General features: G+C 41.4%; 1 protein-coding gene across 7 annotated transcripts in view; it reads left to right on the plus strand.

The window, feature by feature from the left end:
* Positions 1-4,768, plus strand: part of N4BP2 (NEDD4 binding protein 2) — a 36,389-nt gene extending 31,621 nt beyond the window's left edge. For all 7 annotated transcript variants that reach the window (XM_086888502.1, XM_086888503.1, XM_086888507.1 and 4 more), the window contains one exon: positions 620-4,768. In XM_086888502.1, coding sequence (XP_086744628.1) covers positions 620-665 — 46 coding nt within the window. In that variant the 3' untranslated portion in view covers positions 666-4,768. The remainder of the gene's footprint in view (positions 1-619) is intronic.
* Positions 4,769-9,187: the final 4,419 nt, after the last annotated feature.

The following is a 9,187-nucleotide window of genomic DNA, read 5'->3' on the forward strand; positions in this document are numbered from 1 at the left end:
TGCAGTAGTGTAGCACCTGTTAAATGTTAGATCCTTTCCTCTGAGATAGTTTAATTCCATATTTCCATTCAAGATTACTAGCTTTTCTGTGAAGAATTGTTAATCCTGCTTTCTGTTGATTCCCAATACTTGCATTTGTGCTCTTCTTATGAGGGATAGCAATTTAGTAAGTCTGGGCTGGCACTAGTGTGTTTGCTGCTTTTTATATAGAGCAGTGTAGGAAGGTGAGCATGAAGATGAGCCTCAAAACAGCAATGACTTCCCATTTCCTTCTTGACTTCTACAAAATAGAAGGGTGAAAATCCATTTTGAAAGAAGAAGGAATTAAAGTGGAACAGGAATAGAGGAACAGAATGAATATAACCAAGAATATTGGGCAGCTTTTTCTTTTCTCAAATCTTCATCTTAGTTTCTGCTTTTTCCAGGTCTTCATATCTCCAGACACTGAAAAATCCTTCTTTAGTGTCACATTTGAGGACATAATGCTGATTTCCTAACTCTCACATGCACATATACTTGACTGAGAACCTTACCACTTCCCATGTGTTTGATGAGAATTGAAGGTGATGGCATTGCATATAGTTTACATGTTGAAGCTTCTTTTTTTCTTGTTTCATAGGTTCACAGAAATAAAACCAGGCTGCCTGAAAGTCATGTTGAATTGAGGAGTTTTGGAAAGAGGAATATAGAAACTGAGGTGTCATATGACTGCCGGGTAACAGAAAAAAAGCATGTTTTGAACAACTGCACTGGTATTTTGTAATCTGTTTTAAAGGATGATATTTTATTGGAACTGGTCTCAATTTAGAGCAAGTGAATTTGTCAGTATGTTTCCAATAAATTTTTGTGTGAAATAGATCCTTTTTTGAACCTGCATAAGGAAGATATTAAAAGGATTTGAAATTCTCAGAAATGCAGATTAAGAATTTTGCTGAGAAATATACTATGTTTTTAAGGAAAGTTAAGGTACAGTTTTTAATACAACTGTCTTCTTAGCATATCTGCTCTGCCTTTTGACCCTTGCACATTTTGATTGCTGTGGCTTCTGTACCTCTAAAACATATTATCCTGTTCAAAGTTATTTTGTAATTCAGAACCCAAATGTGCTAAATCCTTCAGAAGAGCAAAGAAGAGGCTGAAACTGAGCAACTACCGGTATTGCAAATCCAGTTACGTCTGAGTGCTGAGTATTTCCAAGTTTCTTTAAAAATCTGGTGTCTTTTTAGTGGTTATGTTATGATAGGTTAACCAGTTCTGTTATACTTACTTAACTCTAAACTTCTCCAAATATTGAAGGAAGCTGCATATATGGCCTATTCCTGAAGGCCAGCCATGTGTTTGGTAATTTGGCAGATTCAGTTTGATCTCTTAAAGGGAAAATGCTGTTATTCAATCTCTTTTGGAGATCCGCCTACTGGATTAAAATAGTTTCTTTGTGGCTTTTTAAATGCAGCAAATGGAGTACTGTTTCACTTTACAAGTGTCTAATAACGATGTCTTCATTCTCTGTGTATTGTTTGGTGATTTCCTTGTAGAAAATATAATCATGAGACATTTTCAATGTATTTTTAACATCAAAGTGAATGCTAATATTGCAATAGTAATTACCTAACTGGAATATCTGGGAGTACAAAAGTTACTCTGATTTTGGTAGTGTTGCATCAGCATCTAGAAATACCTGTTTAAAAAACTAAAACAATATAAAAAACCCAAACAAAACCCTTCAAAAATTAATTATAAACATCTGTACTTATGCAAGTTTCCAGTAAACAATCAGACCACTTTTTTAATAGAAATATCTTCTAGAATGCATTGCTATTTTTATTTACATCTTTGCCTCCTGAAAGGCAAATGAATTTTTGTTCTAAGGGTTTTTCAGAGCAGGTGTGAGTTGTGTATTAGGAATAATATTAATAGATTAAGGATTGATGTGAGAAGTTTTTTAATTTTTAACCACTTTGCACTAAATTTTATCCAGGAACTACATGCACAAAGAGTTTGTATATGAACCCATATGTGTGTGCAAGTTCTGCAATTTGTATGCATGAGTACTAATAAACAAAGAACTTCTGTGAGAAAAGCTGTCCACAGAAATAGGTTTCACTTGAAAATGTGTCTGTAATAAGTTGCTGACAGGCTGAAAGACATGATGTTTCCTGAATATATCTGTATTTACTCTAATACATACACAGTGAATATGATGCATGGTAGACTTAAAAATGAGTTTGTCGTGCTTCAACGGTAATCTTTTCCAGGTGATTTCAAGTGGAAGAATAGCTTGAATTATACTTAATCAAAGGGACTTTTTCTATAATAGACTGCCATAATAAGTTTTATATCCTTTTGTGGGTAGTTATTTCATCTGAATTGTGTCCTTTCTCTGTTTCCTTCTCTCTGCACTGCTCTGGGAATCAGTGGGTGAAATACAAAAGATCTGTGGTCCCCAAACAGCGCTAACAGAGCTGTCTCTGACACTGCATGATGTCCTGTGTGGTGAAACCCACACTCCATCCTCTGTGACAGTGCCCAAAATGGACTGAGAGGCCATTTAGGCACTTGGCCTCAAGACACTAGTTCAGACCATCAGCTGTACAGGGTTGCAAATGCTAGAATTGTCTCAGCCGAGCCAAAATCTTTGTTTTGGACCAAGAAACTTCCTTCTGTTCCTGAACAGGTTTTCCTTAGGGCTGCTGTTTATAACAAATGGAATTGCAGCTCTCTGGGACAGCTCTTTCCAGTGTAGTCCCTGTTGGTTGGCTTGGGTGGCTGCTGTGTGTTGAGCTGCTTGGGTGCCCAAGCCCTACAGAGATGTGCCTGTGAACAAGGAATTGCCAACACTTCTGGTTGTTTTGGGAGGCAGCCTGATTCACTCAGCATATTCACACCATTCCCAACATGGACAAAGACAGCTTAGATTTTAGTTCAAAAGACAAGCAGAAGTTGTCGTCTTGCCCATCTGTTCATCATAATCTAGTTGACAACTTTACCCTGGAGATGAGAAACACAGCTTTTTGCCTTCTTCTGGCTTAGCAAGTGAATGATGATGATTGCACTTGACTCTCACTTCCCCAGAAAATACTCTGACCAATGTGCTCAGGAATATTTTTGAAGTTGCTGCTTCCTGAGCCTCTTTCAAAATTACCACTGCACACTAAAATTGCAAGCTAAAGGGGACAAAAGAGATTAAAGAATTAAAAGTGCATAAACAGTCTCTGGAAGTGGGTTAGGACTTTTCAGAAAGGACTTGTTCCTGGTGAGCTTCAGTGTCCTTTCATATTATTTTTTCATCCCTTAGTCTTATTTGGATAAATACATTAAAAATGTTCAGGGTAAAATCAGCTCTACCTAGTGCTGGGAGAATTTTTCTCCAGTCTGTCAAAGTCAGCAGAGAAATAAACAGAAATAAAGTTTAGAATACTTTTCTCTCTCCCTTTCTTCATTCGCCTTCATGGGGTAGAGGTTGAGGTTCACTAACATTCTCTGAATGCCCTGCCCAGTGTAGATCGGTCATTCACCTAGAATCTGAACTTTGATGGAGATGATAGCTTAAAATCATAACACTGGCAGAACCAATCTTGCCTCTACTGAAAATGACAGAGCCTCTACCAGCTTCAGCAACTCAAAACCAGGCATTGCAGTTCTGACTCAGAGAATATACAATGATTCTCTGAAGGATCTCGAGCATGTGCTTAAAAGTTGTGCTGAGCTGGATACAGAATGGGCTAGAAGATCAGTGCACAGAGTAAAGATAAGTAGAGTTTTATCAGTAAGGATCTCCATGCCTTCAGCTACTTGCCAATATTTCAGAAAAACAACACTATTTCTGTGATTTTATAATGTATTCTGAGATTAATTCTTTGAAATATAATTATTTCAAAATGGTATTTCAAAGTAGGTTGCATTTTAGAAGTTCCAGCCTTTCTGATGTCTCTTGCATCTTATCTTACATCGGTGAGAATCCATGAGAATCTTGAGGTATTGTGTAAATTGTGTATATTGTACTTAAAATTAAAATAGCAGTATTGCCACCAGCACTCTGAAATAATGTGTGACTGTTAAAATACCTATTTTGTGTACCACCTTCTATTCTATTCAACAGCATGTGATTGTGATGAATGGTAGCCTTTAATATGTGAATTGTTGTGTCTTCTTTTACAAAACATTTTAATAGGTACCCCTTTTTAATTTAGGAAAATTATAATTTTTTAATATACAAAATTAATGCTCGTGCTAACATTGATGAGTGATCTTAGTTAAAATAAAGAAAAGGCCAGAGGTGCAATGAAGAAAGTCGTCTGAAGTTATGAGACGGTTAAAAAGTATTTCAGTTGATTGTGAAAGTAGTAGGGCAAAAATTTATTTTCAAAAATATTTCAGGATACCTTGACAATACTTAATGACTTTGGCTTTTGCTTTTGATATCATGTGGTACATCCTCCCTCAAAACCCAACCGAAGCCCAACTGTTCAGGCTATTTCAGCTAAATAAACTCTGCAGAGGATTAAATGACTAGATGTGAATATGCATGTGAAAAAACCTAGTATTGCAGCTACCAATTGTAAAAGCTGTTAGGACCAGTACATTGGAAGATACAAATTTCTATTTTTAAACTAAAATAAAAAATGATTTTTTTATTTGTATAAAGTTGTACTTTTGCTGTTAACTATAATTTTGTTTTTTACTGAAATAGTTTTGTAATTTGCATTTAAAATTTCTAATATGAAAAGGAATTTACAAAATCTAGTTTAATAAAGGATTTTTGTCACAAGTGTAGACTTCTGTCTTTCCTTTAAAAATTATGTTTCAGCTTGTATCAAATTTTTTTAAATAGTAGTCTTGGAGTTCTGCATGAAAGCCACTTGCTTGGCTTCAGGATACCATCTGTAGGGAGACGAAGCAACCATCTGCAGGCATAAAAAGGAACAGATTTGTGGCCTGAATTTCAGTGGTGCAAGTGCGAGCTGAATGCTCAAATCACTGAAAACAAGGGTCGTGGTTTCAGATATTTTTTTGACCTGAAGTAGCTGAAGAGATGCTATTCCAGGCTAGCTTACTCATGGGAGAGTGAGAGCAGTAGTGTGTGTCAAGGGGAGGGGTGGTCTGACCACTGCAACAATGGGAGTTTGGGGGAGGGTTCTGGAGAGATCTCATTTATCAAGAGCCTGTAGGTAGGGGCGGTGAGAGGCCAGATCCTGAGGGAGCACAATGCTGTAGCATGGTGGGTGCAGAGCTGCTAAGCCTGGGTTTTCCCAAGCCTGCCCCGCTATGGTCAGGTGCAGGTATTTTCCTGTGTATTGTCCTGGAAGAGTGGAATGAGACCAAAGTGGTGACTGCAGTCTAACCTATTTTATTAGCTCAGTTTGATGACAACTTGCTGTGACCCAAGATGACTCCTGCAGAATCATTGCTATGGCTTCATTGCCTTGCAGCTTGGGTTGACTGTAGAAATAAGTCGGGCTTGTGCTTTGCCACAGCAAAGCCCTAACTCATAAGCTGTTCAAGAGAGCAGGGAAAACAGGTTTTGGGAACACATGAAAGCTTGGTAGATGCTACTTTAAATGTGACGTGGCTGACCCTGAGCCATGGTTATTAGACCACAGCGTTGGTAAATGTCTTGTTGGTTGTATGCTCTTTACTTACAGGTCTTCCTGCTCTGGCAGTGTGGCTCAAGGTCCAGCTTGGGCATTAGTCTCTCAAACTGAGATGCTTTAAAGTGGAGGTGCTGCTGCTGTACTTGCCTTCTGTCTTGAGGCAGCTTAACTCCTACCCTTGCTAAAACAGTCCATCCTGACTCACTAGCTTCTATTTCAGTTCATGCCCTTTTTTCCTGAGTGCTGGGATTGTCTTGAGCACCTTTATGCTTCCAGCTGGGAGTTTGCTCTTCAAAAGCACTCTGGGGATTTCTGAGAGTCTGTCTCCTTATTTAAGTAAGAGTAATAGGATATTGTAGTCGGTCTGTACTTAGGAAAATTATTTGAACTTCACGACTGAAAACTATAGTGTGATAAAAATATTGCTTGAGACAAAAAGTTTTTCAGTTCAAATTGTTAAAGCATAATTAAATGTGTCTGCTGGTGGAACGTTTCAGGTAGCTTGACAATAGGTGGTGCCCTTGCCAACGGCAGAGGGATGGTGGCAGCAGCTCTTACTGTGCCCCTACCAGAGCAGAGTTGTTTCTCTGTATGACAGATGCTAAAGGATGTTATTACACGTCACATGCTGTTCATTTCTTCCTCTGAGGCAGAATACTGTATTTGGAGTATTAGTTTGGTGAATGTTTTTCTTCTTTACAGGTGGGTGGAGATGGTTATCAAAATATACTTGCTTCTCTGTGCTAGAGATGGGCAAAACAAATTGATTTTTGCACGCAGGTTTGAAGATGGTAATGTTGAAGTTTCTCCATCAGCTACCCTGGGTTAGTTTTTGTAGGTTGGATGCTTGGACAGATCAGTCTGTTTGGAGAGTGACTTAAAGGCATTGTGCTGTCTGATGAAGTTTTGTGCCACTGTGGATGTTGCTGGTGGCACAGTCTTCTTGAAAACCCTGAAGGGAAGGACCCCCTTGATGTTGCTTAACTTTCTGCATCATGGGGCCTGGCTGGGCTCACAGTGACCTCTCAGTTGCCACTAATTGGTAAGCAACTGCATGGATCAGTGTTTTTTTTGTATTGTCTTGAGAAACAGCTCTCTCCTTCATAGACATCTGTGGCTAGTCATACACACTGGCCAGGAGAGCAAGCATTGGAAATCCTCTAGCAGTGCCACAGATTTAATCATCTTGGTCTGTAAATGGCGAAATGGTAGCCTTGTGAAATATTTCTGTGAGAGCTCTCTGTAATAGTGTCTGCTTCATGTCAGCTGACTCAGAGCATTGCCTTGGGTTCCTGCCTCTAAATCAGAGTAAAAGTAGGCTTCTTCACCTGTGTGCCCCTCTTGTCTTTCCTGATTATCTTTTACTGTCTTGCAGTGCCATATATGCAGGTTTGGGTGTTTATCAAGATAGCCATGTAAAGTAGCTACTTTGATATGCTGTAGGCAGCAGAACGTCCTCCTTGGAGGGATGAAGCACTCTGGCTGCCAGGGAGGTTTCCCTTTGGGAGCAGGTCAGGGTATCTATGTCAGGCTCCTGTTCTGTGTCTTCTTTTGGGGTAACATGTTTTTGTTTATGTACATGTTTATGTACTAGAAAGGAGAAACTGGCTGGTGAAGCAGAGAGCCTGGGACTGAGCAGTGTAACTGTCCCTATCCTTTGAAGCAGGACCAAGTGGGAAAAGCATTCAAAACAAAACCAGCTGCTGCCTTCGGATTTCTTTCCCAAGGGGAATCCCAATGGCCTCTCGCACATCTGGGGCAGGAGGCCTGGTTTGTTTTCTTTCCTGCCAAGACAAATGTACAGTCAGCAACACCAACGGGGCAGGGCAAGGCCGCGGGCGTGGGGCCGGGGCAGGCACTGGGGCTAAGGGAGCAGGGTGTCCGCTCCCGCCGTGAGGGCCGGGGCGGTGTGTGCTTGGCGATCCCCCCGGGGCCGGGAGCTGTCCGGGGGCCGCGGGAGCAGGGAAGGGGGAGCCCCGGAGCTGCTGGGGGAAGGGGCTCCCTCCGCCATCTCCCTGCTGTGACACAGCGCAGGCAGCGTCTCCCGGGCAGAGCCGAAGGAGGAGGCAGCGTTTCCCCCGGCGCTGGTTCCCTCGCGGGGAGCCGCGCTGGGCCCTGAGCCCGGGGCCGGGCCGCGGGCTCGCCCCGCAGCCGGGCAGCCTCAGGTGGGGAGTGCGAACAGAGCAAACAACTGGAGCCTCCTCCTCGCTTACAGCAAAGCCCCTGGCCTTAGGTTTGCATTAGATCCAGGTGGGGACAGGAAGTGTGAATGTCCCCCGGGAGAGAGAAAATTGCAAAAGTCAGTGAGTTTAGAGAAACAGACGTGGGTTTGCACATTCTTCACGTTCTCCCTTTGAAAATTAAATAAAATAAAATAAATAAAATAAAATAAAATAAAATAAAATAATAAAAATAAAAGACTTTTAAAACAGAATAAGCATACTTCTTATGTGTTGTTTATATCTCTGGTGCTAGAGATACAGACTTTAGAGAGACCCTCAGCCCCAGGTCTGCCCCATGAGTGGCAAATGTCTTCCTAGAGTGCCAGCAAAGAACCCACAACCAGACAAACAGAGAAAGAATGTCGTTCCTTCAATAGAAAGATGGGTTTTTTGATAATAATACCTGATTTGGGGGAAGAAGAATGAATCAGTTCTTAGACAATGGAACAGTTTGCCAGGGAAGCTGTTGGACACCCCAATACTGGCATTGTTCAAAGCCAGGTTGGATAAGGCCTGGAGCAAGCTGGTCTACTGGGAGGTGTCCCTGCCCATGGCCCTGAAGGTTGGGACTGGATGATCTTTAAGGTTTATTCCAACCTTTAAATATTCTATGATTATATGATGTGACTGCTTTTATGCTAGGCTGTCTCAGAATGAGTGGCAGGGGAGTTAAGTAACCCTTAGTGCAGTTCCTAAGTATGCTTGACTTTCAAGAAAGGGGATGTAGGTTTTCATGTCACTCTGGAGGAAATCACTTCTCATATATTGTCCACCAGTTCTGCACTGACGTCATGGGAGGAATTGTGCTAGGAAGTTAGGACACCAGATTCTGTATATCAGATTCCAAGGAAACATTAAGTATGTAAATGTTAGTTTTGTCACATAGCCCATGTTGCTGACAACCTGCTGTCAAGAGAACTGTCCCAGAGAAATTCCTAATTAGTTACCTCTACACAGTGGGGGAACATGAAAGTTAATAAAGAATAGTGTAGATGAGATAGCAGAAAGCTGTGGTCTCAGAAAGTGGGGAAATCTCTGCCTGTCTTCTAAGGGTATGGGTTTAATGTATGGAGCTGCATCAGTCTTGCAAAGAGGCTGGATGAATGGAGATTACTGCACCCAAACCATGGTGCCAGAACAAGTTTGATCATTGTTTGCACAACTCAGGGTTTTCTGTTTTGGGCCTGAGAGGTCTGTGCTGCTCAGGCATGCCGAAGTCTGAGCTGCTTTGTGTCTTGCACCCATCTTATCACTGTACCCAGAAACTGGGCAGCTCAGGACCAAATCCTGCAGAGCAGGAGCAGCTGGAGGGCTGCTCTGTGGCCACCTGAAGCGTAGGACAAGCCTGTCACTGAAGGAGAAGAGGCAATGGCA

Source organism: Cyanistes caeruleus, chromosome 5, assembly GCF_971803275.1.
Source record: "Cyanistes caeruleus chromosome 5, bCyaCae1.hap1.1, whole genome shotgun sequence".
NCBI lineage: Eukaryota > Metazoa > Chordata > Aves > Passeriformes > Paridae > Cyanistes > Cyanistes caeruleus.